The 20,328-nt window shown below is 41.7% G+C and overlaps 1 protein-coding gene across 3 annotated transcripts in view; it reads left to right on the forward strand.

Moving 5' to 3' along the window:
- DDI2 (DNA damage inducible 1 homolog 2) overlaps positions 1-20,328 on the forward strand; it is a 34,884-nt gene that overhangs the window by 1,252 nt on the left and 13,304 nt on the right. For 2 of the 3 annotated variants that reach the window (XM_082613036.1, XM_082613037.1), the window contains exons 2-5: positions 8,212-8,341; positions 11,010-11,246; positions 13,392-13,518; positions 16,640-16,767. In XM_082613036.1, the coding sequence (XP_082469162.1) occupies positions 8,212-8,341; positions 11,010-11,246; positions 13,392-13,518; positions 16,640-16,767 (622 nt within the window). The remainder of the gene's footprint in view (positions 1-8,211; positions 8,342-11,009; positions 11,247-13,391; positions 13,519-16,639; positions 16,768-20,328) is intronic. The other variant, XM_082613038.1, reaches the window with a different exon arrangement.

Below are 20,328 nucleotides of genomic sequence, written 5' to 3' on the forward strand. Positions count from 1 at the left end.
ATTCCCTCACTGCAGCTTGTTCTGCCCCGTGCTATGGTAAACAAGTGTGTCAATATTTTGTTCAGAAGTGAGTATGATTCCGTTACACTTTGAACTTTAGAACCTTGGCATAAGCTGAATATCAAGAAGGAATTTATTGGGGGGCACAAGGTGTCACTCAAATAGGCATTCTGGCAAAAGGGATTTCTTGGAGCTTCTATAAAAAAAAAAAGAATCCACGAAAGAATCACGTATCCCTCAGGAACCAGTTCCTGTCAATGAATCCCTCAGGTAGAGAGCTAGAAAAGAACAGTTTACGTAGGGAGGGAACATCAACTCAGATTTTTGAAGGTGGCTTTTTCAATTGTTTCTCTTCCCTCTGGCTGTTCTTTTACCCTGGTTATAATCACCAGCTGGTAGGGGAAATAAAAAATTAAAATGCAAGTTGACTTTGTTGGGCTTGGGAGAAGACAAAGATTGTGATTTCTGTATTCCTGCACTTTTTGAGATGGCTGTAGCCAAAAGAGGGTGTCAGATTGAAAGACGATCAATTGTATGGTAGGGCAGGCACTGTCCCGCAAGTGCGGAAGGTTAGCACTACCTTACTAATTGAAAGGTTAGGCTAACTCCAAATTCTTTCTTATTCATTAGGTCAGTGTTTTGGCATTTACTTCCTTCCCAAGCCAAATTAGCATATGGAAACCTGGGCTCCAACTAGTGTTAAGCCTGTATTACATAGCCGGTAAACAGCTCCTGTTTTTCAAGTTTGTTCTGTTCGCTCCATTGTAACCTAACACAGTGTCTATTTTAGGATGTCTGGTGGTCCGTTGTCTTTCAGTTGCTTGCCCATCAAGCAGGAACAGGATCTACCCTAGACACTTGAGTCATTTCCTTTCACCAAATCATAATAGTAAATACCATTGTAGTTTTTATGCACAAATATATCTTTTTCACTTACTTGGGGCCTCCCCCCCACCCCTCCTTTACCTCCCAGCGTTCTCCCATATTACTCATCTTCCTCTCCAAGTTCTCCTGGTCTCTTTACCTTTACTCCTCTTACTTCCCTTCTCTGTTCTCATTCCTTCACCTCCATTTCTGACTCCCACTTCTAACGGGAATTTTTTTTTTCTTGTTTCTGGCTATTCTCTCCTGTTACTGTGTGTCCAGACCACTGGTCTGCAAACTTTTTCGGTCACGTATCCCTCTGGGTAAAATGTTTTGGAGCATGCATCTTTTTGATGTATATAATAAATAATATATATGAACTAATGGCATATGCATAATATAAATGCATGTATATTACATGTATATAATAGATGTAAACATCAATTATATACATGAAGTAATACCTTAGGTCATTATTAACAGTCACAGGATAGAATTTAAGGAAGGATGAACCAAAAGGGAAATGCAAATTCTAATTATTTTCTGTTTTCTTCCTACATCCTTAAAGAACTGTGTCGCATGTCTGCCCCACATTAAGGATCACTGGTTTATAATTCAGTCTTTCAACATCAGCATCGACTGTGCATAAGGATATGCTTGGAAAGGGTGTTAATTTTTAACAGCTCTAGTCTGATTATAGTAGTTATAATGCAGTGAAAACAAATTTAGAATAGGAACAATCTCCACTTGCACATGTGATTGAAGCTGGGCATGTTCCATCTCTTAACACAAGTGTGGGTTTGGAAGCCAGGCATGGCCCTGTTTGATGCTTTGATGCAGACTTGGCTAGAGGAACTTCAAACAATTATTAAGAACTTAGCTTCACTTGAAATTAATATCTTTGCATTTTTGAAAGATTGTTATAATTTACCCCTGTAGGTGGCATGTGGTTAAAAAAAAAAAGTGTGCAGACTGTATAAGAACTCTCAAACGAAGGCATATTTAAATACCAAATAATAGCAGTAACTGTATGATCCTGGAAATGCAGCTCTGCACACAGCATGATCTGTGGTTTGTAAAACACTATTTTGTTTATTTTTATTTATTTATTTGCATATTTATTTTATTTTTGGCTGCATTGGGTCTTCGTTGCTGCACACAGGCCTTCTCTAGTTGGTGGTGAGCGGGGGCTACTCTTTGTTGCGGTGCGTGGGCTTCTCATTGCAGTGGCTTCTCTTGTTGAGCACGGGCTCTAGGCGCTCGGGCTTCAGTAGGTGTGGCACGGGGGCTCAGTAGTTGTGGCGCACGGGCTTAGTTGCTCTGCAGCATGTGGGATCTTCCTGGACCAGGGTTCAAACCTGTGTCCTCTGCATTGGCAGGCAGATTCTTAACCACTGCGCCACCAGGGAAGTCCCTGTAAAGCACGATTTTATTTATTGTTACTATTTTTAAATACATTTATTTATTTATTTTTGATCGTGTTGGGTCTTCGTTGCAGTGTGTGGGCTTCTCATTGCGGTGGCCTCTCTTGTTGTGGAGCACGGGCTCTAGGCGCGTGGGCTTCAGTAGTTGTGGCACATGGGCTCAGTAGTTGTGGCTCACGGGCTTATTTGCTCCACGTCATGTGAGATCTTCCTAGACCAGGGCTCGAACCTGTGTCCCCTGCATTGGCAGGCGGATTCTCAACCACTGCGCCAACAGAGAAGCCCAAAACACTATTATAAACCAGTAGAAACAGAACTTCTATTGTAGCTGGTCTTGGCATGTTTATTTTCACGAGTAATCTTCATGTATTTCTTTTCTGATAAATACCACATATTCATTATAGAAAACTTGTAACATATAGAAAAGGAGAAAAGAACACCATTACTTATTACCTTATAACTCAGAGATAACTGCAGTTTACTTTTTAATGTATTTTTTTCTAAGCTTTTTTCTTCTTATATAGTTAAAATATATCTTTAAAATATATGGCCTGAACTGTAATAAACAATTTCATATCTTTCTTCAGTCAACACTGCATTGTCAGCATTTTACCATAACATTTCAAGTTCTTGCAATTTATCATTTTAATGGCCACATAATATACCGTCATACAGATGTACTGCAATTTATTTAACAGTTTTCCTTTTGCTGTGCTTTTTTTTTTTTTTTTTTTTAAGAAGGAAAGGAGGGCTTCCCTGGTGGCGCAGTGGTTAAGAATCCGCCTGCCAATGCAGTGGACACGGGTTCGAGCCCTGGTCCGGAAAGATCCCACATGCCACGGAGCAACTAAGCCCGTGTGCCACAGGTACTAAGCCTGCACTCTATAGAGCTCGCGAGCCACAACTCCTGAAGCCCAGGCGCCTAGAGCCCATGCTCTGCAACAAGAGAAGCCACCGCAATGAGAAGCCTGTGCACCACAACGAAGAGTAGCCCCCACTCACTGCAACTAGAGAAAGCCCGCATGCAGCAACAAAGACCCAACACAGCCAAAAATAAATAAATTAATTTTTAAAAATACCTTTAAAAAAAAGAAGGGAGGGAGGGAGGGAGACAAGAGAGTTTGTGATGGTCTACTATTTATTTATTTATTTATTTAAAATTTGGCTGCGTTGGGTCTTCGTTGCTGCACGTGGGCTTTCTCTAGTTGGGGCGAGCGGGGGCTACTCTTCGTTGCGGTGCGCGGGCTTCTCATTGCGGTGGCTTCTCTTGTTGTGGAGCACGGACTCTAGGCACGTGGGCTTCAGTAGCTGTGGCACGTGGGCTCAGTAGTTGTGGCTTGGGGGCTTTAGAGCGCAGGCTCAGTAGTTGTAGCGCACGAACTTAGTTGCTCCACGGTATGTGGGATCTTCCCAGACCAGGGCTTGAACCTATGTCCCCTGCATTGGCAGGTGGATTCTTAACCACTTTGCCTCCAGGGAAGTCCCTTGCTGGGCATTTGAATTGAATTGGGGACATTTGGAGGCAGTTATGAGTAACATGTCCATGGATACCTATATACTTAAGGCTTTTTTTTAAAAGAGGAATCTAGGATGTCCCTCAGGTTTCTGTTTTTTTGTTTTTAATTTTTATTTATTTATATTTATTTTTGGCTGTTTTGGGTCTTCGTTTCTGGGCGAGGGCTTTCTCTAGTTGCGGCGAGCGGGGGCCACTCTTCATCACGGTGCGCAGGTCTCTCACTGTCACGGCCTCTCTTGTTGCGGAGCACAAGCTCCAGATAAGCAGGCTCAGTAGTTGTGGCTCATGGGCCTAGTTGCTCCATGGCATGTGGGATCTTCCCAGACCAGGGCTCGAACCTGTGTCCCCTGCATTGGCAGGCAGATTCTCAACCACTGCGCCACCAGGGAAGCCCTATACTTAAGGCTTTGTCTCCATTTCTGATTATTTCCTCAGGATAAAGTCTTAGATATGGAATTGCCAGGTCTTTTGGGAGGCTTTTAGTAACTATTGTCAAGTGGTCTTCCAGAAGGGTTGTAAAAGTCAAGCTGACTGTTACATGGGATGGTATGTGTAGATCACTTGGCATATAGTGGGCTTTTAATTAATGGTAGATACTATTATGAAGCCATTCAAATGTGGTTCCAAGGGTTTCGTGGCCAGTTTATGATCCTTAATGCTAGAAATGTACTGTTATGATATGTGTTGATTGATTGGAATCTCTCATTCAGAGACCAGGAAGCATTTGACATCATGCCTGAAGGCTTTGGAGTTATATTCATTAGTGTATTGTTAAGTATTGGTTAAGATGCAACTTCAGTCTCTAGGGTGCCTTCTCTGGAGAAGTACCAGCAGTTATGCCAGTTTTGGAGATTAAGACTTGTAGCAGGGCTTCCCTGGTGGCGCAGTGGTTGAGAGTCCGCCTGCCGATGCAGGGGACACGGGTTCGTGCCCCGGTCCGGGAAGATCCCACGTGCCGCGGAGCGGCTGGGCCCGTGAGCCATGGCCGCTGAGCCTGTGCGTCCGGAGCCTGTGCTCCACAACGGGAGAGGCCACAACAGTGAGAGGCCCGCATACCTCAAAAAAAAAAAAAAAAGACTTGTAGTTGTATAAATTTTCCTGTTGTATGTTCTTATAACTGGCAAAACTTGAATTTTGAGCCTTATAACCTTTGAGCTGGATATTATGAATGGTAGAAAGTATCACCAGTGCCATAAACAAAACTCATTTTGTTTTGACTGGTAGAAATTTGAAACCATTGGTCTACTAGATACTCATACTAAGTTGGAAAATCATTCAGATTTATTCTGGAACTTAAGCTGCAGAATAATTGTCTTAGATTCTTAAGCCTATTTTAACAACAACAACAAAAAAAAACAGTTCTTTATGGCATTTATAATTTCAACTAAGCTACTGTTTATCTCATCTATGTCCTTGGACTAGAATGGTATAAACCTGCTGCTTTGTCAGTATGAAGAATGTTTGATCCTTACCCACATTCTCCAGTCTAGTATTTTTAGGAGATTGGGGCAGATAGCAATCTTCCATACTTCATGTTACATGTTGGATGGTACTGACTACCTGGATCTTACATTTTTGTTGTTAGATCAGGCCGCCTTCTTTTTAAAAAATTATGTTGTCCGCTGAGGAAAAACTGTTTAGCTGAACAGTGATGGAATGATGTATGGCATCTGTAAAATGGGAATCCAAAGAGTGAGGGGTTGGTAGTGCTCCTTTCTTCATGTTCAGGGCAGGGGATACATTGAGCAGTGGACAGTGTTTGATCCCCCTGGTGAGTAGAGGCCCTTAGTAGTGATAGGTGGCTCAATAGCTCTTGTAAAGGTCACGCAGCTAATTCACCATGCCACTTTGGACTTATATTTGGGAAAGCTGTATGTGGTACTAGGAAAGAGTATGGGCTGTAAAGTCAGGCAGATGTGGTTCCAATCCCAGTTCTCTTCTCAATAGCTATGGAGCCTCAGGTCACCTAACGGCCATTTGTTTCCCTGTATATAAAATGGGACAATTAATATCTACCTCATAAGTTGATCATGAGACTTAAACGAGAGGATATGGGGATTAGGTGGAAGACTGTGAGAACCTAGTAACATGCTGGCTCCCAGTAGGAGCTCACTCAGCAGTAGCCATCTGCCATTTTAATATGGCTTTCCACGTAGCATTTCCAGCCTGAAGAAAATTCAGTGATCTTGTGGATAGGAGCATTCTGATTCTTCTGAGTTTGATTTGTCATTGTAGACAAGTAAATGTTCTCTTATAAGTACAGTTAGAATACGTTGACTGATCGTGTGTCTCTAAATATACTGATAGTTGAATTTCTGACCCTGGAAAATTAAGGAGTAGGCCTTAGGCCACTGGTACTTTCATTATGGTTGCTTCACAGAGTTGAAGCCCCCTTGTAGGAGCTGCCTGTATGGCATTTCTCTTGCATGCCTCTTTCTTACTGCACACCTCAACCCTTGACACTTGTCACTTCAGATTTGTGGTGGTTTTTAAAGCAATCCCAGAAGTTATGATATGGCTCAGGTTGTATTGCAAACCATCTATGTTGATTCTGGTGTACTTTTACTATGAGATATATGCATAAATAAGGGAGAGTGAATGGGTCGATAGAATGACAGTTGCAATCTATTGTAACATATTTTAACTTTGCAGGTGAGGGTAAGAACTAACAATACTTTTCCTAGTCCTGTATAGAACTTAAAAAATATAATTCAGCCTATAAATTCTGCAGATCTTTTTTTTGTTCAACCCCAGAAGTATTTGATTTTGGAAGGAACTAAATTGAGTTTCCTGTTCTATTTCTCATGTCATTGCAAATTCTGAGAGCAGATATGACAGATCTTTTTTTTTCCCCCCAGTTTAAATCCTGTATTTTTCAGGTTCTGTGTCAGGCAATTTTACTATGAGAGCTATGAGGACACTTGAGGAAACATTGTAAAATGGTGGTGTAGCAGAAAGACCTGGAAGGGATAGGTATAATGATTATCTAGCCCCAACTGCTTGCTTGACAAATGGGAACTGTGAAGCCTGGACCAGCTGAGTGACGGGGGCCCTGTCAGAGCCAGGACAGACCTCAAGTTCCTCAGTTTGCCAGTGGCCTCGTGGAAAGTGAACTGTTAGGAAGAAAACCTTTCAAAGCCAGAGTTTATTCTGAATGCCCCTCTACAGAGTAGGTCATAATGCAGGTTCGGTTTTGTGTTCCTTCATGGTGAAATCATAGTATGCCCTTTGTCCCTTTTCTTGCCATAGCCCGTTGTTTCATCTATTTTTATGCTCTCAGGCTTTCTTCAGTGTTCAATGGCACATCATAAAAATATTTTCCTTAGTAATACATCCCTGATCCTTTTTTCCATCTGTTTAATTGTTCTCTTTTAAACTTCTTCCACTGTTATCTTCCACTCATAAACATAAGAGTAATAAAAGTTTGGGGAAGGTCACAGAGAAGGAAGAACTCAGGAAGCTTGGTATTTGGGAACCTTTCAGACTTGCCAGCGTGCGAGATCATTTAAAAGTGGACACGGTACAGTCGTGTACTGCAGGGTGACTGGAGTTAACACTGTATCATATATTTGAAAGTTGCTAAGAGTAGATCTTAAAAGTTCTCATCACAAGAAGAAAAATTTATAACTGTATGGGGTGATGGATGTTAACAAAACATATCATGGTAATCACTTTACAATATATACATATATCAAATCATTATGTTGTACAACTAAAACTAATATAGTGTTGTATGTCAGTTATATCTCACTAAAACTTGTGGGTGGGGAGTGAACATATTATTTAATAGTATTGCAGTTATCATCCCCAGAATAAATCATTCCCATTTCCCTCCCTGCTCAATATTAAATCTAAAATTGTCTGCTTCCCATAGATTTATTTGTCCTTTAATTCAGCAAATACTTGGGTATTATTTATCTACCAGGCACCTGTTCTAGGCATTTGGGATATGGTGAAAAAAGTAAAGTCCTTGTCCTCAGAGTAGCTTACATTTTAGTGGGACAGAGAGACCATAAAGAAAAAATATATAATATGGGAGGTGAGGGTGCATTTTAAATATTAGGGAAGGACTCTGAAGAGGTAGTGTTTGATCAGAGACCTTAAAAAAATGAGGGAAAGAACATTCCTCAGGTAGAGAGAACAACAAGTGAAACAGCCTTGAGGGGGAAGTTGCTGGTATTGTTTGAGGAATAGCAATCGTGGTATGAGATGAGGTCATGGGGGAGCCAGGGAGCCAAATTGTTTGGGTCTAGTAGTTGACGAGAAGGATTTTGGCTCTTATTCTAGGTATGATGGGAAATCACTGGAGGGTTTTGAGCAGGGAGTGACATTCTCTAATGAAGGGGAAAACTGTAGTCTTTCTGTTTTGTTCGGTGCTTTATGCTATTAAATCTTTTCTGGTTGCAGATTGTCTACGCTGAAAGACCTCTCACAGACAACCACAGATCACTGGCTTCTTACGGCTTAAAAGATGGCGACGTTGTGATTTTACGACAGAAGGAGAATGCAGACCCTCGCCCTTCGGTGCAGTTCCCAAGTAAGTCATCTCATAATGGTTTCACAGCCCTGGCAAGCATTAGTAGATAGCATAGTTCAGAGTTTTGGATTTGCCTTGGATTCAGACTGCCAGGGTACAGATCCTGACTCTGCCACTTGCTTGCTGGGTAACTTCGGACAAGTTAGCACTCTAAGTCCATTTCCTCATCTGTAAGATGTGTGCTATAATTAACCACAACTCCTAGGGTTGATGGGAGAATAATGCATGTAAAACCTTCAGCATATAGCAAGCCGTTAGTAAATATTAGCTTCTGTTGTTATCAGTGATCATTTTATCCTTGAGAAGGACTTGAGAGCCTGCGTATGCCTGTGCCTTCTGGCTGACTTTTGCTGCTTTGTGTCTGGCACTCAGTGATAGGCCTTTGCTGAACATTTTACAGTCAGCCAGGCACTTGCACCCACATTTCAAGTCATCTCATAACTGTAGTAGGAAAGAGATACCTCTTGACAATTTTTAAATAATATCTTCATAGCTAGTAAGTGAAGGCACAGGATTTAAACCTTGCTGCTTTTCCCGTTACACTGAGCCTTATGAACCTTAAGCAGCTGACCACCAAATTCTGGTTCTTTCCCACCATCTTTGTTAATCATGTAAAAAGAAACTGTTATTTATCTTAGATGCTACATCTAGAATCTGTGCCTTGGGAGTTAGGAAGTTTCTGTGTCCTTGAAATAGTGTGCAGAATTGTGTGGGCATCTGTGCATTTGATGGAGAGAGGGTCCCTAGCTTGCTTCTGATACTCAGAGGAGTTTAGGTGTCTGGGTGATGACCGACTCCAGTTTAGAACACAGTGCTTCCATTCAGCCTGAAACTGGAGCTATAAGGAGACCATCAAGCCCTGTTACTTTCAGATCCAGATTACATTATTCCGTTGGGGCTACTGTTCAACTTTAGAAAGGGAAGGGGTTCAGATAAGCCAATCAGGAAAGCCTAAATCTTCCTGTGGTTAATTTGGTGAAATTGTTAGTTCTGAGATTCACTGTTTCTTGTTTTTCCTGTGCTGTGCCACAGGGACAAGAGAGTCCACAGGGACAAAAACTTGTAAACAAACAAGTTTTTCAAAATTATTCTGAAGTGAGTGGACTCTCAAGATAAGTATAACAGGGTTGAGATAAAAATTTCTCAACCCGTAAGGAAGACCCACCCATATATGTTTTGCTGGTTGACCTAGATTAACTACCTCACAAAGATCATCTTATTCACTTCACTTTTTCATTGGTTCGAAGTTCATGTTCGAACACACACACACACACACACACACACACACACACACACACACACACACACACACACACACACACACACACACACACACACACACACAGAGCCAGCTGAGGTCTGTATGAAGAAAAGTGCCTAGTTGAACCCATGCTAAGAGGCACAAACCTTACTCCTGAGTTTAAGCATTTTCTTTTTCTCTTTGAAGACCAAAAGGCTTCAGGACAGCCCCAGACTTGGAGCAGGTGCAATCATCAGATACATTTTGGGGTTGAAGAAATGTGGATTCACTCAGTCTTAGCCCGTCATTCTGGTTATACCTAGGGTTTTATGTTTTTTCTTTTCTTTTTCCTATTTAAAAATACAACTCTTTTTTTCAATAACAGCTTTATTGAGATATCATTCACTACCATACAATTCACTCATTTAAAGGGTACAATTCAGTGATTTTTAGTATATTCAGAATTGCCTAACCATCACTATGATCAATTTTAGCACATTTTCATCATCTTTACAAGAAACTCTGTACTCATTAGCAGTCATTCCCCATCTGCCCTTATGCCTCCTAGCCCTAGGCAACCATTAGTCTACTTTCAGTCTCTGTATTTTCCTTTTCTGGACATTTCATAAATGGAATCATACAATATGTGGGTCCTTTGGGTAAGGTTCGCTTATAAATAAGGTTCCCTTTTATTCCCTTATAAATAAATTCCTTTCATTTTAATAAGGTCAGCTCACCCTGGAGTATGGAACCTGGGAGTGTAGCCTGTGAACCTGTTAAATCTTTTGGTGTACTCAGCACTGAGAACCTGTGCACGTTTCTTTTCTTTTTTTGTCTCCTGTGAAATGATTACACCTACTAGCTTCCCAGGGTATGAGAAGAGTTAGCAGTGATGCACAGATGAAAGTGTAAATTCAAAGAACTAATAAGTGTGGCACATACTTGTAGAAGTTAACATCTAACATTTATGCTGTTCACTTGATATGTATGGTATTCTTTACCCAAGGTGTCAGGGCTCTTTGGAGCATATGTGAAAGCAGACTAGGATTTTTCTTAAGAGCCACATCCAGCTTTACGTGGTTATGTTTGAGATTGGCTTTGCTTTTTTAAAGACATAAGTAAGTAAAAACTTATTATCCTGGGATATTTTATAAGCCAAGAATTTGGGATTATTACCATTGTCTTCCTATCCCTCTCTCTAATCCCCAACCCCCTGTTTTTCTGTTCTTTCCTACCTGTTCACTCTTGGACTGCAGTCTTTGTATTCAAGGTCAGCATGAGAAAGAACCAGGGAAAGGGCATTCGGAATGTCTGTGATTACCATCTACTACTATTGCATACCACATATGTGCAAATCTGCTGTTTCCTTCAAATACTTGTTTTTATGGAGTCATTTGAAGTAAACTTCGAATCGATTTTCCCCAACAGACTTACCCCGAATAGACTTCCGTAGCATAGCTGTGCCTGGCACGTCAAACACCCGGCAGCGCCAGCCAACAGGAGCACAGCAGTCCCACTCATCTCCTGGAGAGGTAGCTTCATCTCCTCAGGGCCTGGACAATCCAGCCTTGCTCCGAGACATGTTGCTGGCCAACCCCCATGAGCTGTCCTTGTTGAAGGAACGCAATCCACCCTTGGCAGATGCTCTGCTCAGTGGAGATCTTGGTAAGCTTATGAAATTGGAAGGCTGTCAAGCTGACCTGAGGTGAATAGTTGTATCACAGCAAATGTGGAGAAACTCAAGCAACTGGTGTGTTCAGCCCACTGTGTCACATGTTGTATTGAACATATCAGTTGGTCCGTGAGAGGTAAATTACTGCTGATGTCAAAGGCTGAGTTAGTTGGCAATAGTGACAGAGTTTTAGGACTATGTAGAGTTCTGAAGCAGCTCAACCAGCACCTTCGTTTTCCTTTCCTTCCTGTTTTTTCCCTAATTACTTTAGCAGTGTATAACCCAGGTACAGATTTTTTTAAATTGAAGTATAATTGATTTACAATGTTGCGTTAGTTTCAGGTGTACAGCATAGTGATTCAGGGGGTTTTTTGTTTGTTCTTTTGTGTGTGTGTGTGTGTGTGTGTTTTTTTTTTTTTGCAGATAATATCTTGTAATGACCAGGTACTGATATTTTAACCTGTTTAGTTAGAACCTCAGTTAAAGAGAGTACCAGTTAACCAGCTGATGCCAGTTAAAATGATTTAGTTCCAGGAAAACAGGTCCAGTGCCATCAGCCTGTTTGGCAAAGTGCAACCCCTTTATTCTCATTCATGCTAAAGTTAACAGTAGTGCGGTTGTCACCAACAGTTTATTTGGGGCTATATTTTAGCCATTCTTGTATTTAACAGAACATTTGTTTTTAGGCATCTTTATGAATAAAGTTTCCTCTGTACATTTCTCCAGTTTCACTCCTGGGTTTATGAAACCCTACTGATTAAATTTTAAAACACAACAGACACTTAATAACTTATTCCTCAACCATTTTTAAAATTTAGGTAATATTTACCTACAGAGAAATACTTAGATTTTAGGTATACAGTTCGTTGAGTTTTGACAAACTAATGTAACCAGCACCCCAATCACAATAGAGAACATTTCTTTCACTCCAGAAAGCTCCATTATGTTCTCTTCTAGTCAGTTTCCTCCCCTTATAGGCTCCAGTATTCTGATACTTAGAGGTTAGTTTTGCCTAATTTTCATCTTCATGTAAATGGAATCACATAGTATGTCCTCCCTTGTGTCAGGCGTCTTTCACTCAGTGTTTTTTAGATTCATCCATGTTGTGTGTATTAGTTCATATGACCATTATTTTGGTTTCTTTAATGTCTTATGCAGCGTGTCTAATTGCCAAAGACCATGATGATGGCACTTTTACATTTATACATTTGAATGTACTCACATTTACGAAATAGCAAATAAAGGTGGTTCTTGTAACATACATCCATCTTATAGCAAGCAATGTTTTCTCTTTGCTAATTTTCCTGCTTAGTATCCATCGGGTAATATAGACAAACAGTAGTTTGCTTATAATTTGTCTGCTTTAAGGCAGAGTGTGTTGTAAAGGAAACAAAAGTAGAAGAGGGAGAGAGGGATAGTAGTGCTCTGTTTTATTTCTAGGTAATAGGGTAATAAGGGCAGTGGGGGGGAGGGGTAGCATCATTTATCTGCCACACTGACTTAAAGTGAAAAGTCATTCATCTCTGAGATGATGTCTGCAAATACATTATTTCTTTTTTTTTAATATAAATTTATTTATTTGTTTGTTTGTTTCTATTTTTGACTATGTTGGGCCTTTGTTGCTGTGCGCGGGCTTTCTCTAGTTGTGGTGAACGGGATCTGCTTTTCGTTGTGGTGCACGGGCTTCTTATTGCGGTGGCTTCTCTTGTTGCAGAGAACGGGCTCTAGGCGCGCGGGCGTCATTAGTTGTGGCACATGGACTCAGTAGTTGTGGCCCGTGGGCTCTAGAGTACAGGCTCCGTAGTTGTGGCGCACGGGCTTAGCTGCTCCACGGCATGTGGGATCTTCCTGGACCGGGGCTCGAACCCGTGTCCCTTGAATTGGCAGGCAGACTCTTAACCACTGCACCACCAGGGAAGCCCCAGCAAATACATTATTTCTTTACACTAAATTTAGGTGAAGAAGTAATCTTGTCTTCAGAGAATAGAAAGTAAACGTAATTGCTCATTTTAAATGATTTTTAGCCATCCTTTCTGCATCTCTTACAGTTGTATTTTGAGAAATTGTTCAGTGTGGAAAAATACTAATAAAGAATGAAAATATAATGGCTTTTAAGATTTTTCCCACTGTTCTTGCAGAGAAATTTTCTAGGGTCCTGGTGGAGCAGCAGCAGGACCGAGCCCGGAGAGAGCAAGAAAGGATTCGTCTCTTTTCTGCGGACCCTTTTGATCTTGAAGCTCAGGCAAAGATAGAAGAAGATATAAGGTAATGACTCCTTTGCCCAAAGAGCAAGATTTAGAGAATCTAGAGTTCCCAAACTCCGGGTGATCTTGTATTTGTTGGGCATCTGCTTTGAGGTAGATTCCTTATTTTGCATCTGACGTAGTAGCTTCAGTCTTCTAGTTTATTCTCTCCTCTTCCATTTTCCTTGCATTTTGATTCAATATTACAAAAATACAGCTACCTAACTTAATGACTTTCTAAAATTTTGATAAAGACTCCCTGACTAGCCCACAGCACATTATTAAGGCAGCTGCAGGCAGATGACCCCAGGACTGAGCAGAAGCCCCCAGTTTGGTGAGACTACTAGGCTGGCTATTCAAACTGATTGGACTCTCTTTCCTTAGACATAATGCATGAGCCCTGATTAAATCCAGGGCTTGGACATGACTGAATTAGAGAGAGCTGTACAAAGAGGAACCTTATAGTCCTAAGTCCGTTTTCCTTCCACAGTTCGTGTACTGGCCATAGCAGATAAACTGACTGCAGGACTGGTTTCCAGCTCCAGATTCTCTAATGCTATGTTTCTCACCTGGGGCAGCATTAAAGTCATACGAGAAGCTTTTAAAAATGCAGGTGCTCAGGCTTTACTCCCAAATCTGATGAATCAGAATCTTAAGGGGTGGGACTTCCCTGGTGGCACAGTGGTTAAGAATCCGCCTGCCAATGCAGGGGACATGGGTTCAAGCCCTGGTCCGGAAAGATCCCGCATGCCGCGGAGCAAATAAGCCCACGCGCCACAACTACTGAAACCCGCACACCTAGAACCTGTGCTCCACAACAAGGGAAGCCACCGCAATGAGAAGCCCTCGCACCGCATTGAAAAGTATCCCCCGCTCGCCGCAACTAGAGAAAGCCCACACACAGCAACGAAGACCCAACACAGTCATAAATAGATAGATAGATAGATAGATAGATAGATAGATAGAAAGAATCTTAAGAGGTGGGGCCTAAGCAGGTACAAGGATGCTAGTGCCAACCTTGGTCCCCTTACTAGTCACAAGCAAGAAGCTGTTCAGTCAGTCCCTTTGAATAAAAGAACAGTTGCTTTCGCCCATCCCAGATTCGGTTTATTGCTAATTGTGAAGGCCTTAGTATAACTAAGAACAATAACTGTAAGGCTACTCCTTTTAGGGGCTGATCATCATCTTTGGTTACTTAAGTGAAGCCTAACTTGGTCATTATATTACACTGTTAACTTGGAAGTCAAATAAAGGGTTTCTTATTTCTCCGAGTACATTTGAAATCAGAGAAATGTAAACACACCAGAATCAGTTGGTAGCCCTAAGCCGTTCACTTGTGTTCTTGTCTGTATATGTTCCCATTATTGTATTGGATACTAATAACTATCTTTGAGAAACATCTCGCTAGTTAAATCTACGCAGAGAAATGGGAAGATATTTGTGTTTTCTGAACTAGACCGCATTGCAGCTATAAGTGAGCCTGACATAACTCTCAAGAACAGTTGCATTCAAGCCAGGAAGCAGGAGGGGTGGGCGGGGCAGTGGGGAGGCATCATAGCCAAACCAGGACACCAAGCTATTGGAAGAGAGGTGAAATGAGGCACATCCATAGGGCTCATGTTTCTTCCCAGGGGTGAGGTAGGGGAACTGGGACAATGCATGTGTTCTTTTAAAGGAGAAAACCTTGTGCCTGTAAAGTGACATAGAGCCCAGGATAGCCAAAGTAACTGGTATTATTTCAGATGATTTTTTGCTGAAATGTATCTTGGTTGGAGTCAGTGTAAGGTCAGGAGTGCACAACTAATTTTAGGTTATTTTTAAATTTAATAATGTGACCTAGGAGAAAAACTGTGGAATTGTATAGAATGCCTATAGCAGTTTTATTTGATACGCTACACCAGTGATTACACATGGTACATGTACACTGAGGTATATAGTAGCTTGCATATTTGCCAGGCTAAATTAAACAAGTTTACCTTTGACTTTCTGAAAAATTTAATATTTTATTATAGACTGGCTGATAAAGCCATCAATACAATTGATGGCTAGAATATTATTACAGAAGGGACTGGCGCTACAGTTTAGAATAGAGGTCAGCAAACTTCTTCCATAAGGAGCCAGGTAGTGAATATTTTAGGCTTTGCCAGCCATGCAGTCTCTGTCGGTAGCACTCAGTTCTGCCAGTGCAGTGTGAAAGCAGCTATGTGAACGGTGTGGATGTGTTCCCATAAACAGTGGGCTGTAGTTTGCCAGCCTCTGGCTTACAGCTGTAATTGATCACACCTTGGACCCTGTTCTGTAATTGTCTCAGTCTTCAGCAAAGTTGCCTGGTCCCAGCCCTAGTTTAAATTAATGTTTGTAGTGTTTGATAATGTTTTTAGAAGAGTTGGGGAGGAAGACATGAGATGCTGGAGTAAGCTGGAACTCCGTTTTATGTGCTTTTCTCATGTAAGAATTAGAATACATTCAATTTTGAAGAAATGTTTTGATGGACCAGGTGAACTATGATACATATGTGTGTATAGTTTTCTAAGTGACAGCCAGGTAGTTAGATATTTTTGAGCATCTGCTCTTACCTTAGCATTGTGTACTAGATGCTTTATACCTCTCAGTGATCCTATGATAGAAATTATTGTTCTCGTTTTACAGATTAGAAACTAATCTAACTTTTTACAGATTGGGAAATTAAGCAGCAGATGTAACACAAGCAGTTGAAACATCTGTGTATTATATTTGCAAACTATTTTTAATGCAGTGGACATAGGAAATGTACCCAGATACCCAGTAAATCCTCAGTTTAAATTGGAGCATTGATGAAATTCTAATATTCTACAGGATAAAAAGGGTTGTGACCCTTACTCTCCAGAAGTTTGTTTTCCTGTTTCTGAGCTTGTAAAGGGAACATAACTGTTTTTACATGAAGGTGATTTGTATGCCTTTAGATTTTCTGCCAATTATGTATCTCACTTCCTCCTACTAAATCACATATTTCAGGATAGAACACCAATCTCCATTTCCATGACTCAGCTGCTATAGTTGGAGCAAAAGATATGTACAGGTCTGTTTTTAATATTGTGACTTTGAAACAGATTGCTCTTCATGGAAATAATGCTTTTAGTGTGCCTGGTTTTGGTTTGTTACAGGCAACAGAACATTGAGGAAAACATGACAATAGCTATGGAAGAGGCTCCGGAAAGTTTTGGCCAAGTAGTGATGCTTTATATTAACTGCAAAGTGAATGGACATCCTGTGAAAGCCTTTGTTGACTCAGGTGACGTCTCCATCTTTTGTGTCTTTGTCTCTACATCCAACGTTCTGACCTGACACAGGGAGAAGGGAAGACTGTTGTCCGTTAAACATGGCACTAGTCCTTTGGACAGCTGACTAACAAGCCCAGGGGTTATTGTTTCACTTGCCAATCTTTTCTTTGTAATAGGTTTTTCTTTAATTATTTCTTAACCAGTTTTGTATTTTGCAGTGTATTCCTTTATCTTCCTACCTCCCCTTATTTGGCATCCTAATTTCTAGGATACCTCTATAAGAAACGGGAGTAAATGGGTTTAGAATAAGGAGCTATAAGAAGGAGGTGTGTAGGGCTTCCCTGGTGACGCAGTAGTTGAGAGTCCGCCTGCCGATGCAGGGGACACGGGTTCGTGCCCCGGTCCGGGAAGATCCCACATGCCGTGGAGCAGCTGGGCCCGTGAGCCATGGCCGCTGAGCCTGCGCGTCTGGAGCCTGTGCTCCGCAACGGGAGAGGCCACAGCAGTGAGAGGCCTGCGCACTGCAAAAAAAAAAATAGAAGGAAGTGTGTAGAGTAGAGGTCAAACAGATGTTTCAGCTTGGTCTGTGTGCCAGCACTTTACCAGGAGCTGTGAGGAGTATAAGGGTGTATGGGGCATGGTTCTTGCCCTTAAAGAATTTAACAGCCAGGTCAGGAGACCAGAGTTCCCCACTTGAGCATTCAGATCATGCCTGTACTAACTGGCACCTTTTCTCTCTGTAACAACACTTTGCTGTTTAGTGAGACCACACAGAGCAGCACCATGTGAGTGTAATCGAGTGGTCTTGTGCCTTCATTCTAGGTATCTCTCTTGAGGCCGTGAGATAACGAGTGTGTTCCTAGAGAAGTAAAAACCCCTGCTCAAGTAGGTTTCTTCCACTCGTTCATCCACAAATACCTGAGCACATGCTAGGTTTCAACTGTTAAGAGTTTGTGTCCTGAGATGCATATATTCCTGGGAGGAGTAAATCTGCTGATTATTTACTGTTGAGTGCTATGTGCAGGACCTTGTGCTGAGTGCTTGGGGGTAAGACTGGAGCTTCATAGGGCTCCTATGAGTGAGAGGTAAATTCATAAGCGACCCTGATATAACACTCAGCATTTATTGAGACCTTACTATGTGCCAAGCACCATGCTAGGTACTTAGTATATCATCTTCAATTTTTTTTAAGCCTCAGACTATCCCTATGAGCTATGTTCTGTTATCCCTGTTTTACAGGTGAGGAAACTTAGATATAAAGGGGGGAAGTCACTCTTCCAGGTATCCAAAGTTCATGAGCAGTAGACTTTGGATTCAGCCCCAGATCTACCTGAAGCCAGAACTCTTAACCACTGTGCAAAAATCAGATGCATGTTGGATGAACATAAAGACCACATTCTCACTCTGACTGGGTTGCTCAGGCGTGGCTTCTCCAAAGAGAGGGCATTTGAACTGAACTGTCTCCATGGGTAGAGGATTGGGGCTTTGACTTGAGTCTTAAGAAAAGGCAGGAGAGCAGTGAAAGGGACCCTTCTCGTCCTGGGTTTGCAGACTTTACACCAATAACTAGCTTATGAGGAGTAGAGTGAGGAAGGGGGGAAAAAAGAATTGCCTTCCCCAATTCCCTTTTCGTTCATTATTTCTGGGCCTTCTTGACTCTGACCTTCCTCAAATGCCAAGAGGTTTAAGTGCCCATAAAGTGTAAGTTATCTGTGGGTAATATGAACAGGAAGTGTTGGAATTGAATGAGAGGAGAGATCACTGGGAGAGGACAGTCAGCTGGGGAGGAAGTGGGTCTTGAGCTGGGCCTTAAAGCATAAGTAGAATTCAAAGAAAGTGAAAGTCGAGGAAGGGCACTCTACAGGAGGGTCGGAGTGAGTAAGAGACAAAGGAGACACATTCCTCTGGGTAAAGTGGAAGGTTTAAAGCAGTCAGGCTATAAGGCTGGTATCTAAGGCTGTTCGGGCTGCCATATCAACACCGTAAACCGGGTGGCTTATAAACAACACAGATTTATTTCCCGGTTCTGGAGGCTGAGAAGTCCAAAATCAAGATGCTGGCAGAGGGACTTCCCTGGCGGTCCAGCGGTTAAGACTCGTGCTTCCAGTGCAGGTGCGGGTTTGATCCCTGGTGGGGGAGCTAAGATCCCACATGCTGTGCAGCGCGGCCCAAAAAAAAAGATGCTGGCAGATTGGGTACCTGATTCCTAGTTCATAGATAAACATCTTCTCCCTGTGTCCTTACATGGTGGAAGGGGAGAGGAAGCTCTCTGGAGTCTCCTTTCTCCAGGCACTAAATCCCATTCGTGAGGGTTCCACACTCATGACCTAATTAATCACCTTCCAAAGGCCCCACTTCCTAATATCATCACATTGGGAGTTAGGTTTCAACCTGGATTTTGGAGGGACACAAGCATTCAGTCTGTAGCAGCTGGAAGTAGTTGGACCAGGGTGACGTGGGACCTGAGGCTGTGGTGATGTGGGTTGGAAGATCTTATAAAGAGTAGGAACCTTTGAGGACCTTGGAGCAGATGAATAAGGGATGTGAAGAAGGTGGTATTTTAAGAAGATTGAAGGCAGTGGCAGTTCTGGAGTATTCTGTACCCCTAAAGATCAGAACTATTTCCTTGCTTTAAACTGTATATCCACAGAAAGGATTGGAAACCAGAGAAGTTGTCCACTAGCTAGAGGGATAGAGTGTAAGCCAGGTTGATCGCTATGGTTAGAAGAAGAAAGGTCAGAAATTGCCCAGAATTTATTAACAGGATTGGAACTGAGTTTGAGAGTTGGGAGAAGGCTATAAGAAGAGGGGTCGAAAGTGAACCGTTGCCTATGTTTTATGGTTGTAAGAAAAAGAATTCCATTGGCAAAGAGAGAAATCCGAAGTGAGAATTATTTGCGGAGAAAGAGTATTTATACCTATTGGCTTTGAGATAGACATGTCCGAACACACAGGAATGTGGAATTAGATTCTGTGGAAGAGATTAGGACCCTAGATACAGATTAGAGAAGTGTCTGTCTTCTGCACAGGCTGACTCCAGCTCTGTGGCTGAGTGTATGTAACCAGGAGAGAAAAGACCTTAGTACCCTCCTCCTGATAGGAAAGAGGGTCTAATTGTTGGAGCAGAGAATGGAGAGTTCAGTTCTAGTTTTTTGAGAGACTGCACAATGTATTTTTTAACTGGTAAATTAGAGTGTCCCAGAGTTTGAAATAAACATAACTTGGTAAGATGTTTAGAGATACTCAGTGAAAACCGATCTGAGGGTGCAGTAGTACTTAATTGAGTGTTTCCATCTCTAGACATAGTTTGACTCTGGAGATCCTTTCCACGTAGTTTTGCTTTCTGTGTTTAAAGTTTTAAAATATCATTTAATTCTTACATTTAAACAGTGTTATTTCCCTCAGTGTGAAGTTTCTGCACTGTGTTTCAGGTTGCAGTGTAAAACTGAAAGTTGAACTAAGTGTAGCAGGAAGCCTTTGCTTTCTGTTTTTAAAGTTTTAAAATATCATTTAATTCTTACATTTAAACAATGTTATTTCCCTCAATGTGAAGTTTCTACACTGTGTTTCAG

Source organism: Mesoplodon mirus (assembly GCF_964341445.2).
Source record: "Mesoplodon mirus genome assembly, chromosome: 3".
NCBI lineage: Eukaryota > Metazoa > Chordata > Mammalia > Artiodactyla > Ziphiidae > Mesoplodon > Mesoplodon mirus.